This window comes from Theobroma umbraticum, unplaced genomic scaffold (assembly GCF_002168275.2).
Source record: "Theobroma umbraticum cultivar Fairchild unplaced genomic scaffold, ASM216827v3 scaffold_55.0, whole genome shotgun sequence".
Lineage (NCBI taxonomy): Eukaryota > Viridiplantae > Streptophyta > Magnoliopsida > Malvales > Malvaceae > Theobroma > Theobroma umbraticum.
Window position 1 is genome coordinate 4108384 of NW_018397270.1, and position 15291 is coordinate 4123674.

At 33.0% G+C, this 15291-nt stretch overlaps 2 protein-coding genes across 2 annotated transcripts; one reads left to right on the forward strand and one right to left on the reverse strand.

The window, feature by feature from the left end:
• LOC110426133 (peroxidase 4-like) lies at window positions 1-1910 on the forward strand. Its single transcript, XM_021441255.2, has 4 exons — window positions 1-267; window positions 579-770; window positions 876-1041; window positions 1308-1910. The coding sequence occupies exons 1-4, from the start codon at window positions 52-54 to the stop codon at window positions 1697-1699; spliced, it is 966 nt and encodes a 321-aa protein (XP_021296930.1). The 5' UTR covers window positions 1-51; the 3' UTR covers window positions 1700-1910.
• A 5778-nt stretch (window positions 1911-7688) lies between these two features.
• LBD15 (LOB domain-containing protein 15) lies at window positions 7689-9359 on the reverse strand. Its single transcript, XM_021441421.1, has 3 exons — window positions 8908-9359; window positions 8378-8630; window positions 7689-8289 (listed from the first exon to the last, which is right to left on the reverse strand). Exons 1-3 carry the CDS (start codon window positions 8919-8921, stop codon window positions 7897-7899), a joined length of 660 nt encoding a protein of 219 aa, XP_021297096.1. The 5' UTR covers window positions 8922-9359; the 3' UTR covers window positions 7689-7896.
• Window positions 9360-15291: the final 5932 nt, after the last annotated feature.

Sequence of the window (15291 nt, forward strand, 5' to 3'; positions counted from 1 at the left end):
TTTGTTTTCCAAGCCAATCCACTACTTTTGATCTGATTCTAGTACTTCCCCATGGCTTCTTCTTCTTCTTCCAAGTTTCTTCTGACTTTGCTTCTCCTTGTTCTTGCCTTGGGGAGCAGCAATGCTCAACTTTCAACAAATTATTACTCCAAAACATGCCCCAATCTGTTTCCCACTGTGAAATTCACTGTTCACTCTGCTATAATGAAAGAGGCCCGGATGGGTGCCTCCCTGCTTCGATTGTTCTTCCATGACTGTTTTGTTAATGTAATTCTTCTTCTCCCCATTCTTCCAAACTGAAATATTTCCATAGTCCTAAATGTTACAGCTTTTACATAAACTAGACAAAAAGGTCAAATGCAAAGAACTGATAATAGTATTATATAGTTTATTGATGTCAAGTCTTATGTCTGAAGCTTTTTACCTGGAGTTTTTTTATTAGGAACATGGCTTTCTTTGTTTGACTTATGTCAAAAAGGACAGCAATAAACAGTGTCGTTTCCAAGGGAAACCGACCAAATTGACCATTTTGTTATTGGTCTAATGGCCTTGACTTTGCCATCCTTTTTTCCATGTAGGGATGTGATGGATCATTGCTACTCGACGACACATCTTCCTTCACCGGGGAGAAAAATGCTGCCCCAAATCGTAACTCTGCTCGAGGGTTCGATGTGGTTGACAACATCAAGTCTGCAGTTGAGGGTGTTTGCCCTGGTGTAGTTTCATGTGCTGATATCTTGGCTATTGCTGCTAGAGACTCTGTTGCCATTGTAAGTTCCTGGTTTTGATTATATTTTTTCAATAATCTAAGCAGATCTTAGTGATAGTTTCGATTAAGAAAGTTAAAATTGAGACAATCCCATTTGGTTTTGTAGCTCGGAGGCCCCAGCTGGGATGTGAAACTTGGAAGGAGAGATGCTAGGACTGCAAGCCAGGCTGCTGCCAACAACAGCATTCCTGCTCCAACTTCTAACTTGAACAGACTCATTTCTAGATTCAATGCTCTTGGACTTTCCACCAGGGACTTGGTTGCTTTATCTGGTTTGCTCCCTCTCTCCTCTCTGCCTTTCTAGAAAATCAATTTGAACTACTAGACAATTAGAGTTTATATTCAATACACCATCGTCTACGTTACACTGACTCTTCACATCATCCTAACATACCTGTATATTTCACCATTCATACGGGCATAATACTTTGATTCTCAAAATTAATGTAAGAAATTGTCAAAAACATAACATACTATTGTTATGTAACAGAGTATGTCTGTCACATTTATTTATCCCAAATGCTATTGTTAAATTCAGGTTCTCACACAATTGGACAAGCAAGGTGCACATCATTCAGGCCTAGGATATACAATGAGAGGAACATCGACAGCTCTTTTGCTCAAACGAGGCAGGGAAACTGCCCAAGAGCAACAGGTTCAGGGGACAACAACTTGGCACCCCTTGATATCCAGACTCCAACATCATTTGACAACAACTACTTCAAGAACCTCATCAACAGGAGAGGACTCCTCCACTCCGACCAACAGCTGTTCAATGGGGGATCCACGGATTCCCTCGTGCGGGGTTACAGCAACAACCCGAGCTCCTTCAGTTCTGACTTTGTCACTGGCATGATCAAGATGGGAGACATCAGTCCCCTCACTGGATCAAGGGGAGAGATCAGGAAGAACTGCAGAAGGGTGAATTAAGTGATGGGTTGATGTTTTTGTATTCGGAATAAGAAGTAAAAGTGGTGGAAATTTTGCTTCCTCAAAGCTTGTGGTATCAGTCAAGAATTAGGATTATGTGTTTGTTCATGTTTTCCAAGTTGTTCAATGTCTTAGTTGCTGAGACTTTTGTGATGAAGAAATGAGCTTGATTTATAATTCTAATTATTTTCAGTATTAGCATAAAAGAAAATGTCCCTTCTTGTGTTAGACCCTGTTTTCAACATTGTGATCATATGCAAGTGACAAGCAATTGAAAGCACAAACCATTACCAGCTACTAATTGACTCTGGCCATAGTTGGTTTCCCTTTTTTGTAATAACTAAATCGAAAAATAGATGATTCAAATTCGAAACTTTAAAAAAAAAAATTGACATATAATTGTCTATTTGGATCAAACATAATGGATCAAACCCAAGGCATCACATTTCCAAGTTTTGCCATTCTAGACTATAAGCAAATTGGAGAATTAGCTTGACAGCCCAAGCACAAGCTCCTACCCCATATTTGAGTGATTTATTCATGTCATATTTAGTATAGGATTTGAATTTCAATGACATTTTAATGCCATATTTTGTATAGGTTTTGTGTTGCTTGCAAACCATATAATAATACCACTCTTTCTGCCAAGCAACAAAGTTGGACTTTTAGGCAGTGGATGGGGCCTTGTAGACCTAATAAAATAAGCCCAATTTCAAGATATGAGGCCTTGTTAAGCATACCAACTTAGTAGACCATTAACACAAAAATTAAAATAAACAAATTGGGCATGGGTCAAATCTCCCACAGGGAATGGCATCTTTCTCTGGAGGAACAACAAAGAAAAATGAACATGGTAATGATAGAAAGAAAATATTAATTAGGTCATGTTGCTGACATTCAAATTTTGATATGTTTCATATTGAGAGTGATAGCACACTAGATTTTCTTCACAATTGCAAGGATTTAACACTTTCCTTGGTTGACTTAATCATGCTGATTATATATTCAAATTATCATCGGCAAATTGTTATTTATCAAGATATCGTGGCACGTGATCGAGATTAATTTTCTAATTAGCATGCTTGTCGTTGCGATTAACAAGTTAAGTAATGTCAGATGATACCATAAAAAAAATTGAATAATTGGGATTGATTCAAGACAAAAACGAAATCTTAAGAAATTCTAGAGGTCAGTATGGAATTAATTTATGTCTGAATGTTGAACTTTGGAACTGTGGAATCTTAAGTAAACTTAATTTATTGTAAGAACAACACCTGATATCTGAAAGAAGAAGTTTGTGGTTGGCAACAGTTAATCTAATCAGGAGTTGCCAGCCCAACATTAAAGCCATAGCAGTAAAAAAACTCTTATATATATATTCTTCAATTATTTCTGATCATAACAATAATAATTTTTTTCTGTAATAATCTAATCTTAGGAGTCTTCAAACATCATTCCCTAAGAGCATCTCATGTAACAGCTGTCTTCTGTCCTAAAATTGCCAAGATTCCCCTCTGATTACCTTACTCTACATATTTTATATATCTAGGGTAATTTTTAGGGTCTCTACACCAAAGAAAATCTCCCAATAATGTTTTTTATTTTCCTTTCTCTTTTTGGCTTCTGGAGATAGTGGGGAAAGGAGACATGCTTAAGAGGAGAGACATAGGTCAATTGGGGTAATTAAGGGCCTAGGATTCTGTTTTTCACCATCATCTTCATGTCGTCTTTGCTATCCATTGGTTGAGCTTTAGTTATAGATCAAAGTGGTAGAATCAATAGTATTCTAATTTGAATTTAATTTGAAATGATTCCAAATCAAAATAATTTAAATTCAAAAGAACCTGAATTTTAAATAATTTTATTCGAAAACTTTTAACAACAAAACTGTTTCGAATTTGAAATAATTCAATCTCTTATGATCCGAACCCAAAATGACCCCACTCGAACCCATCTTTTTGCCACCTTTAGCCATAAGCTCCTCCTACTTTCTTCAGCCTCCAATTCTTGACAAACCCTCTCATCAGCCTATAAACGTTTTGTTCTATTTCCAATGACTTCTGAAATTAATCCATTCAAGTCTATTCATTCATTCCAACCAAATTCCTAACTACATTGACTAGAAGCAAAACACTGAATGGTTTGACTGATTTGTGCTTATATTAGTGGTCACCCATATTTAATTTTGAGGGTAGAAAATCTGTCATATATAATGCTGGAATGAGCAAAGGTCACATCTGCCTCTAAAATTGCATTATCATCATCAACTATTAAATCCACTTTCATTTTCAAACAGTTTCTTAAACACATGATTGTTAATTTGTTCACATCCAACATATAAAATAAAGCAGTATATATAAGAGGCTGGAATATATAGAGATAATGATATAACACCAACCACTTCAAAATTCTTCAAAACTTGTTGCAGAGATATATGAGATAAGGTTATTTGATTTTATATTTTTATTTTGCTATATTACAATTGAAATTGTTAAGAAAATATAACTGGGTTTAGAAATATATATATATATATATATATATACAAGTGTAATCATAATTTGATTCAAATAAGCTCTTATGCTTTTATTGATTCTTATTGCAATTGAATCAAATTATGATTACTTTGGTATATATATACTTTGTTTTCTAATCAAAATAAGTTTTTATATTTTTATTTTGAGTTAAATAAAATCTTATAATTAATGATTAACTTAGTCAAATGCCCATTGTTATTCTATGCCATGCGTCACTAACATAGCATGTTAATATATCATAATTAATAATGATGTGTCATACAGATATATCATAATTAACAATGACATGATATACTAATTTGATATGATAATATAATCATGTAATATTTTTCACCCTTCACATCAACATCATATTAGTGTTATGCGGGTATAAAATGTCAAGTGGCATTTTGACTAATGACAATTAGTCAATCATTAATTACAAAAATTTATTTGATCTAAAATAAAATATAAAAACTTAATTGAACACAATAAAAGAATTTTAATTTTTTTTAAATAATTTAAAAACTTATTTGAATACTATACCAATTTTTTTAATAAATTCCTTTCAATTAACCTTTGCCTATACGAGAAGAAGCAAATTTCTATGATACCATTTAAGATCATGCAAACCCACACATTCTACTTTGGATTATGTAATTGTTGTTACTATGGCCTATTTTATCATTCATGCATATGTATACTCTACAGTCTATGGTCACACTAATTAATGAATCAAAATTTTTATTGCTGGCTCCTCTCTTTGTTTCATTGCAGTTCCCAACCTTGTTGAATTGAGACCACAGATTTTTGATCTTGGGAAGATAATGAGAAGGACAAGTAGAATATGCTTTTGATTTATCTTAAATTAATGAGGGACAATAAAAGGAATTGAAAGGGGGATGTATGTGGACAAGGTGATAGAGATGCCATCATTTCAAGCAACCGTGACATGAGACCAAATTCCAGCACATCTCTTTGGGATTCTTAGAGACTCAAAACAGTGGGAGATCTACATTATTCCATCAAATGTAACATACACAATATATACATACATATATATGTTTATATATATGCATGAATTTTATGTATATACTATTTAGATACCCATATATATATATTATGGTATACGTTTTATGCATATGTCCATTAATAAAGGTATACATAATCATTCGTATGTTTAAGTTGTAATAGTAAGATGGTATCGGGATACAAATCATAAATGTAGAAAGAGACGTATAATGGAGACAAAAGCAAAGTAGACAGAGAAGTATACGTACACGTAGCTGCTCATATGTCAGAAGAGACGTATAAATAGGACAAAAATAAAGTAGAAAGAAAAGTATATATACATGTATTTATACACAAAAAGGAAAGTATAAAGGAGAAAAGAAAAGAGATCGAATAGGAAATGGTGATGAATGGAATAAAGTTGCCCATAGCTTGCTTACTTAAACAATTCAATGTTCCTAAAACCCTCTTCCCACACGCCAAGGAAACCCAAGGTTGAGCAAAATAATCTTAGCTAGCTGGCAGCATCATTGGCTATCCAACAAATAACGTATATACATCAACCCCATGATACAGTGTAGCTTTGCTAAGTAGCAAGATTTGCTTCCTTTTCACTAAATGCCATCTGCCTTTCAATTTCTTGACAAGATTCAGTACAAGCATTATTCAAATTCTCTGAATTTTAGAGGATGAAACATATCTCTAATCATATCAGAGAGTTTGTAAATGTAAAATATTTGGTTTTTTCTTCGACTATATTTTCTAATGGTTTTTTCAGTTTCTTTGTTTCTTTGTATTAATTACGGCTCGATAGGCTATTCTCTTTATTGGTATAATACCTAAAAAAAATTTCTAAACTATTCAAAAAAATTTAAATAAAATTTTATTATTTATTACGTTTAATCTAGTTATCATACTTTTATTTTGGATCAAATAATTTTCTAATTAACTATTAACTAATTATCGTTAAAATGACAATTATTGTTTTATATCACATAGTGTTAATGCATCTTGCTGATATGTCATAATATATAGTGACATGATTACATGATCACTTGGTAGCTTCAGACTTTATATCAATGTTATGTAAGAATAAAATGACATATGTAATTAGTCAAAAAATATAATTTGATCTAAAATAAAAATATATAAACTTGATTGAACATAATAAAAAAAAGAGTTTATTTAAATTTTTTTAAACAATTCAAGGACTTTTAAAATATTATACACTCTTTATTCCCTAACAAAATTTCTATGCCTTTCAAAAAAGAAAAACCTCTGGATATTTTCCATATTTTACCCAATATTTAAATACGTACAACTTTGAGAAGTGCCTGCCGGTGTTGAACAAAATTCATGAGTGAGTTAATGGGGTTAGCATCCTAGATTCTTGCTAGGTCCCAATACTTTAGAGCTTGAAGAACTTCACATGTTGAAAATTTGCTATTTAATTAGTGTTGTCAAAGGGAAATTAATAAAACTTAATTACTAATTTCTTCTTTGGTAAATTAAATCTTTGAAATTTTCAGGTGGAAAATAAAAGACCACCAAGGAAGTTATACCTATGTCTATTAGACCCAAATAGCTATCATTCAATTAATTGTTATCACAAGGAAGGTACCTCAAGCAAAGCCTATAATATACTGAATAACATGAAAATAAAAGAGAAAGAAGAAGATTGAAAGAGGCCTAGACCTAAAAGAACTTCCTACAAACTAAGAAGATAGGCATGAAAGAGTTATGAGTGAGAAGAAGACAGAGTTTCTTTGCATGTTTTTCCACAAATCCACACACATTAAAAATAAAAATCCCTTAGAAGCTTCTAACCTACATTGGGATGATCACAACAATACCTTTTGTCTCGCCCCCTTCTCCCCCACCCACCCAACTTCATGTAACCTCAGATCCTTCAATGGCACAGAAAAGCATGTGCAGCACAGTCTGTCCTTCACATGCAATGAGTTCATACTTGTTCTTTCCTCAACACACACTCACACACAATGAAAAAATTCAACTAGACAAGTATATGCATTCTTGCTTCTCTTTGCCAATGCCACATAGTTTACTTTTAGGGTAGGGTTTGATATATCTTATAGTTTCACTAATATGTCTTTTTTCTTCACAAAAGAGTTATATAGTTAAAAGAGAAGCTTAACATAGTCTAAACATTTAATTTAATAGTAGATACAAGGTATTCTGTTATTCTAAGAATCGGATTCAAAATCCTTTTGTTTCAAAAAAAAAAAAAAACCAAAACCTAGAAAGAGAAGCTTGAAATGAGTAGTTGGTATTATAGACTTACTAGACATACATGTCACATATGGCAAAAAACAAAAAAAAAATAAAAATCTTGTGGCTATTGAATATTCTCCATTCCCCATATGGTAGTGGCCATATTATTCATTAAGCAAAACAGTAAAGAGAAGTGGAAAACAAGAAATTTTAATATATGATAAGAAACAATGTGGGAGAAAGAAACACATCAACCAACAATATAGGTAAAAGGCAATATGTGAACTTCAATTGTGGAGCAAGCTAGACAGTAATTGAGTGATCTAAATAAAACAAAGGCAATGAAAACAATAATATTCATCTCTTCCTCTTTTTATTTCATTTGCTTCATAATAGAGAAAAATATATGGGGGGATATATTTGATTCATCCTAGGAATATTTTATCCAAAGTACGAAACATTTTCATTTGAAATGGTGCTATAGTCTGCAGCACTGGTAGGTTGGTTGTACATGGAAGAAGAGGAGGATGTAGGAAGAAGAGGAGGAGGCGGTGGTGGAGGCGGTGGCTGTGTTGGGGCTGATGGTAGTGTAGCAACTGAAACAGCCCCAGAAGAGAGCAAGGTTACGTGAGAAGATGGTATAAGGTTAGCTTCTCCACACTTGTATTTTAGTATCTCAGCCCTTACTGCATTTAGTTCTGCTTGTAAAGATTGAACTTGCTGCTGCAAAGCTGAAATTGCACCCATGCACCCGTAAACAGGATCTCTTAGCCTCACATTAGCCTCATAAACAAGACTATTCACTGCGTCGGCTCTTTGGCTCTCCGGTACCTCCTGAATTACAACATCAAAGGCATCATCAGAACAAAACCAAGAAGAGAAAAACAAGACTAACATATAACTAAAGAATAGGGTTAATTACCATTAGCATCTTTGAGACATTGCTAGCACCAAACACTTTGTGAACAGAAGCAAACTTTTGGGGTTCATGGGGTGAGAAATATGGAGAAAAAGGGCATTCTTGTGCACACCTACGCCTCAAGAGTTTGCAGGCTGCACAAGGTGTGATGGTATTTAGGGTTCCAAGAGGACCCAGCATGTGTCTTCTTCCCATGTGATGAGAAGAAACATCTACTTCTCTCGTGATCTTCTTTCCTACCTCATCAAATCTCTCCCTAGATATATATTGCACCAAGATATCAAAAAGAAGAAAGAACAAAAAAAAAAAACAATGAATAAGTAAAGAATCTCTTGTTATAAGAGGCATATATAGGGCTCTAAATGTATATATTCAATAGAGCCTTATTAGATTGAGAAGTAAAGAAAGAAAATGATCCTTCCAACACAATACAAGGAAAAAGTTTAGTATATATTTAGACTTCATAGGAATTAAAGGGCAATAGGTCTAACCCCTAATAATGATTATAGAGATTCAAGATTTCTACTTCTTACCTTTCTCTGGACATTCAGGCATGCTCTCAAGTATGGGGAACAATTTTCCTCAAGCTGAGAGAGAGAGAGATCAAAGAGATAAAGGAAGAGAGGAAGTGAAGAGAAGACGAGGAAGGAAGGAAGGAAGAAAAAAAAAAGAAAAATCAGAGAAGGGGAAAAGAGTGCTTAAAAGGCAAGATATACAGAGGAAAGGTGTGGTCCACTGTTTATAGAATGGGAGTAGACAAAAAGGCTATAATCAGTTGAGAATAGGAAACAGCAAAGGCTTAACTTATGTATTGGGTTTAGGTTTTATGATGTTTTGGGGTCCTGATCTTCCTTGTTAAAGTTGATGTACGAGGATTCCTGGAATTTAAAATTTGATGACACGAAAAGGAGTACCAGTACCCTGAGAGAGAGAGAAAAAGAGAGAGAGGGAGAGCTTCAATGGGAGCTCAGGGGTGAGAGAAAGAGAGAGTGAGAGGAATTCAAGAACTCCTGTTATTTTGTAGTTCAGAATGCCAGCTCTATCACTGCTTGCCCACGTGCGAGCCTTAAATGTGTTGACTTTCAAATTGGCTTTGCCACATGTGGTCTTTGCTTCTTCATCAGGAGATAAGACCCCAAATCTAGTCCCCTTTATGGACTAACTAAAACCTTCTTTTAATTGTCATCACTATAATACCTACAACATCACAGAATTATGATTTATAAATGACCCATAAAGATTAACGTTTAACACTTTCAATTAGGAAATTAAGTTTGTATATCAAAAAAAGAAGATGGGATTTATAGAATTTGAAAAAAATCTCATATTTTTTTCCATCAAACGATCATATCATATCATTACATGTATATTTTATTATTATTATTATTATTATTATTATTATTATTATTATTGTTATTATTCAAAAACATTGTTTGCATGTTTCTGTTAAGAATGAAGCTAAAAGAAGCTATCAAAGGTTAGGTATATGCAGTCGAAATTGTATTTGATGATCATTGAAATGTGCTTTCTAAAGGGCAGGCATGTTAGTTTCTTGTCAAAATCAAGAACCCATCTCCCATTAAAGGGCCATATCTGGGATCTAGTTCCGAAAATGAAATTTTAAGTATTATCAGAATTTGCCGTGTACTACCCGCAATTTGTTGTTTCAAGATGGCCTTAACACCCTTATTTTGCAGACCCCTGATGACAATGAGTGGAGCCCCTCATGTTGAAAGTTGTTTTATAATTTAATACATGCACCTAAGCTAAGCTAAAAGCATATCAAACATGCACATGAAGGGTCTTGTACATTCCCCTAAATTATTTAAACATCACAGCTTTTGTTGACTAGAGAACTTTATATACATAGGTGAAAAGGCAAGCGAAGATTGTTGGGAGGCAAATATGTATATGATTAACCTAAGTATAGAGTTATACAACCTTAATGTGTGTTGAATTTTATCAAAACAATGGGTGTTTTGTCCCTTGGTGGATGGTCTAAAGGTTAAGAGGAAGTCCTAGCTTTGAATTTTGTAATGAAAGAGTGTGGTTTTGAAATAAGAGAGGATTATTTTTATTTCGTAATGTAATTCGTATAGATTTTCACATACAAAAAAATATAAATATTTAGAGTTTAGACAGACGAGTTAAAATTCTCATTATATCAATAGAATTCGAAGGAGTCAAGACCTGATTACTCTCCCTATTTTTCTTATAGTCTTCTCCTATGAAGAATTAGGTGCAATGCATAGATAGACTTCTTCCTTCCAGTTCTTAGGGTCAGGGTCATTCATTGCCTAACAAAATGGTATTAATCACTTTTTATGCTGCTTGTGAGAGCTTATTACTCCTCAAAATCACACTGCCCTGTCATTGATGTTCACAGAAAGAGATTGGTTACCCTCAAGATTATCTTTTCTAGATAGCAAAACAATGTTTCATGAGGAGATTGATCACATGCTCATGATCATATATAGAAAGACAGCCCACCTACATTTTTCACAAATGGAAAGCATTACAATTCAAGAATTTTAACCCTTTTTGTTAAAGCTCAATACTATATATAATTTAAGTGGATTGTAATATTTCGATCTTATATCTAAATATAACCAATTGATTTTACATTGAAAGTTTTATTATAACCTTTTCGCAATAAGCCAGGTGCTTTGACATGTCATATGAACCACAAACCAAATTGAAAATTAGTTCATTTCTCCATAGAGAATTAGAGAGAGTGTGGGGTTTTGCCTATCTGTAATTCTGAGAAATGTTATATCAAAGTGGGTGGTGAAAGGGAGTGAGGGGGGAGAGGTAAGGAAGAGAGAAAAGGGTATATTTGGACAGGATTAAACTAGGGATAAATTTGCTTAAGTTTTAAGGAAAATGGCACCATCCATTCTTGTTTGACCCGCATTTTAAGGCTTACTAATCGCCCCGTTGTCCTCTCATCCCCAACCTAACTCTGTCTCTCTCTATCTCTCTCTCTCTCTCCATCCCTGGAACTCAAACCCTACAATTCACCCACTTTCACTATTTACTCATGCAGATCAAGGACCTTGATCTTCTCTAAAGCCTAAATAAACTCTAAAAAAAACACAATTCATAGTCTTAATTAGGATATATCCCAAGCTTGACCTGCCACTTTTTTTTTTCAACTTATAGTACACCAAACCAACATTCGTTATCAAATCTCTATATAGGTCAAAACGCATGCATGCTATAATACTATATAGATATCTGAAAAGTTAAAAGATACAGGAACTTGAGACCTAACTGTTATTGTCACACATACAAAGCTCTTTGAAAATCTTTTGGCCTAATTAATAAGTCAAATATGGGTTGTAAAGCAGAGATGATGACTTTCTTTCTAGCTACATTAAACCTGATTTGGGTTTTTCTTTCTTTCATTTCTTTTCCATTTGTGGATATTGTTTGTCCAGGTACTATTGCAGGATGGAATCCAATTTTGGCCACCATAGCTCAGGTTGTTGCCTTGGTTGGGACTATAAGTTTCTAAAGTTTGTGCACCATGCATGCTTCTATCTACTAATAAAAGAATGCACTTGATGAACAATTAACTAGCTTGATTCATCAACTTTCACCCTACCCCAAGTATTTTTCTTAAAATCATCAAGTTTCCGACCTATCCAGGGTTAAAGACTTGTAACACCATTATATACTTCGATCCATTGCACATACATATATATATATATATATATATATATATACAGGTTTTTTTGTTTAAAGTAGTTTTCTTGAAATAAAAGGCTGCATCAAAAGTTCCAGCACATTTTCTGTGATAGTTATAAAAGTCCTGGATATTGACTGTCAATTTGTCAAACCAAAATAAGGGCCAGGGGCAGGGCAACTGTTAGTGCCATGGCCATTTCAATTTCATTGAAGTTGTTGGACATCAATTCTTATTCAACTTTTTTGACAAACCCTTCTTTTTTCTATGTTGGATTTTTTTTTTTTTGGTTTTGATAGCTAAAGATGCATGAAAAATTAAAACTCTTAAAAAGGTGTTGGAAAGTTTGAATGATTTGTGTTGGCTAGAATTAGTAATGATGGGTAGTCTTAATAGTCTCCCTTCTAAAAGGAGAAAGAAAAACCAGATAAGAAACTCAAAAAATAGAATACTTGTTTTACAATTAAGACTGGTTAATTAATTGAAGGAAAAATATTTGATGTACTGGTCATATATAGCTTTTATATACTAGTAAGCTATCAAATCCTAATACCTTATTAATGAGGTATCATTTTAATAGAAATAAAAAGTTGATATTAAAACTTTATGTCGTTTTTGAAACCTTGTCAATTTTTTATTTTCTTCAAAATAATTCATTATTTATAAAGTATCAAAATTTAGTGATCTAACCGTGTGTAGAAACTATTTACTGTTATTGCATCAAATATTAATGTTTGACGGAACGGATGGATGAGTTCAATAAAAACATTTAAAGATGATGATGATGTAGTAGCAAGCCAAGAAGCAGTTATCCTAATAAAAGATATAACTGCATTAAAGGCAAGTCATGAAGATCATGCTTCCTCACAATTTTAATGCCTTTGCCCTACAAGATACCATTTAATTCATATAATTATCATAGCACGAACATATAATAGCAATCACATGCATAAAAGTGCACACGCACACACACATAGATAACCTTCTCTGATAGTTTCTATGACTAAGGAGAATTACATGGGATTAATAGGTTTCTATATATAACTTCCTTTTTTGATAGTTTCTATGACTAAGGAGAATTACATGGGATTAATAGGTTTCTATATATAACTTACTTACCCAGTGAATTGACAAAAAATAGAACCGATTACTATAAACGAGGGAGTCTATCTTATATCCAAATGAATTAGTCTAAATATGATTCGAAGATTCATTATTTTATACATCGGTTACAGAACATTTAGACTTTACAATTAGGGTTATTACAGTGTTTTATAAATATATTTTACTGGACCTTGTGTTAACCCTCTAACCTCACTTAATTGCTAATATATAAGATAAAATACTCTCACTCTCTTAACTTTTAATCATAATTCTATATTGGTCTATTAATTTTTGAAATAAACAGTCTATTTCAAATATTTAAATGACAGTTAATGGTTAAATATGAAATATCAAAATTACCCTTTTTCTTTCTCCCCTCTTTTTCATTAGTTTCTTTTTTTTTTTTTATTTTAGGATAGCCGATGATGCTCCCCTTACGCTGCTTGGCCAACCCCCATGCTCTCGATAACTTTCTTTGATTACCATGATCACTCACATAAATATTTTAACATGGGGGAGCCAACAACATTTACTTCTCCTACCATTGTACTATCTGTCACCCCAATTTTCCGTTTTACGTTTGCAACTAAATAGCATAGCCCATCATAAAGAGGCTGGGGTGGGGGGGATGAGAGGATGACAATAACCAAACATGGGACCTCAATTAATGATGAGCCCACGAGGCACATATTTACTGTTGTCCTTCTGAATGACCCTTTTCTTTCTCTTTTGTGGGCCGAATTTGGATTTGCAAAGCATTTAAGAACGAGAGAGAGAGGTCAGAGGCTTTACTGTTGATGGAAGACAGGACGGCTTCCTTCTTTTCTCTATTCGAATCACAGCCTATACATGTACTATGCCATCCAACTCATTGGGGCTTGTGTTGTGGTCGAACCTGGCAAAGCATTCCTTTCACATTTTTGTGTCGTAAAATAAAATTTATAATATATAAATTCGGCCAACGGATGTTTATAAATATTTTATATTTAATATACTATTTAAGTGGTTATAAGTATTTTTCAATATTTATAATAGAGCCCGATTAATGGGTTCTTATAGACATTTTTCAAGATTAGTTAAATTGTTATTTTAAGAAATGGGTTTTTCATTTAATGTATTTTCTTTTTACCAAATTCAGTAAGAGACAATAAATTACTTACAAAATTCTTAGGACAAAAATTCATATTGAAATTAATTATGAGGATAAGTCATTGCATATTGGGTTAAAAAGTTATTAAACAAAGATTAATTGCAAGCAACTCAACAAATTAGGTTCTAATTAAATTCTAAGTGTTGATCATCTATGGGAATTTGGGAATATAAGCTTTTCTAACAACATCTCATGAGAAGTATTCAACTATATATATATATATATATATAAAAAGATTTCTCTCATTTTTATTAATATATATTAATCTCCTTTGAGAGCTCATCATAGAAAAGTTCAAATCAACTCAGTTATTTGTTTATTTAAGCTTCAAAGCTTAAACACAAGAAGTTACAATTTCGAGTTCAAACTTTTGATTTTAATAAAAATAAAAATTAATATTTATTATATATTTTTATAATTCACGTAACAGAGTTTAAATTTTCTCTTTTTTCTGTTAAGTTTCTTCGAATTTATCAAAATAAAAAATTTAATTATAATTTTATTAATAAATTTTTGTTTCTAATTATTTGGACTATTCTTAACTCTTTTTTTTTCTGTGAAAAGCCAATTAATTATCAGCTAGGTAACAATCAAACCCTGGTATTAAATTTGACACTATAACTTTAGGTTAGGTTCAAGTCCAAGGGTCCCAACCCCATCTCTCCCAGAGATTCTCCCTGAGCAGGGCTAAGAAAGAAACAAAGATACTGTCAAAGGATTCTTACCATTTCTCTATTTTGATTTTTGTATTCATTTCATGCTATAGTTCCGTGTATGAAAAGCAGAAAATGAAGGCCACAGTGAGTTAATGCATCCACATGGTTATTTAATGCCTCAGTTACCAAGGGAAAGCTTCACCAACCCTTACTCACTAATATAATTTCTTAATTAACTTTCTTCCAAGCATGAACATCCATGGAAGCTAGGAGGATGGGTCAAAATATTTTTTTTTGAAAGAAAAAGTTAATTCCAAAA

Bases quoted from the DNA above. Each gene is read 5' to 3' on its own strand.
- LBD15 (XM_021441421.1), bottom strand. The intron at 8,290-8,377 runs GTAATTAACCCT...GTTGTAATTCAG, and splicing joins ATGTCTCAAAGATGCTAATG to GAGGTACCGGAGAGCCAAAG.
- LOC110426133 (XM_021441255.2), top strand. From the start codon at position 52: ATGGCTTCTTCTTCTTCTTCCAAGTTTCTTCTGACTTTGCTTCTCCTT. The intron at 268-578 runs GTAATTCTTCTT...TTTTCCATGTAG, and splicing joins TCCATGACTGTTTTGTTAAT to GGATGTGATGGATCATTGCT. The intron at 771-875 runs GTAAGTTCCTGG...TTGGTTTTGTAG, and splicing joins CTAGAGACTCTGTTGCCATT to CTCGGAGGCCCCAGCTGGGA.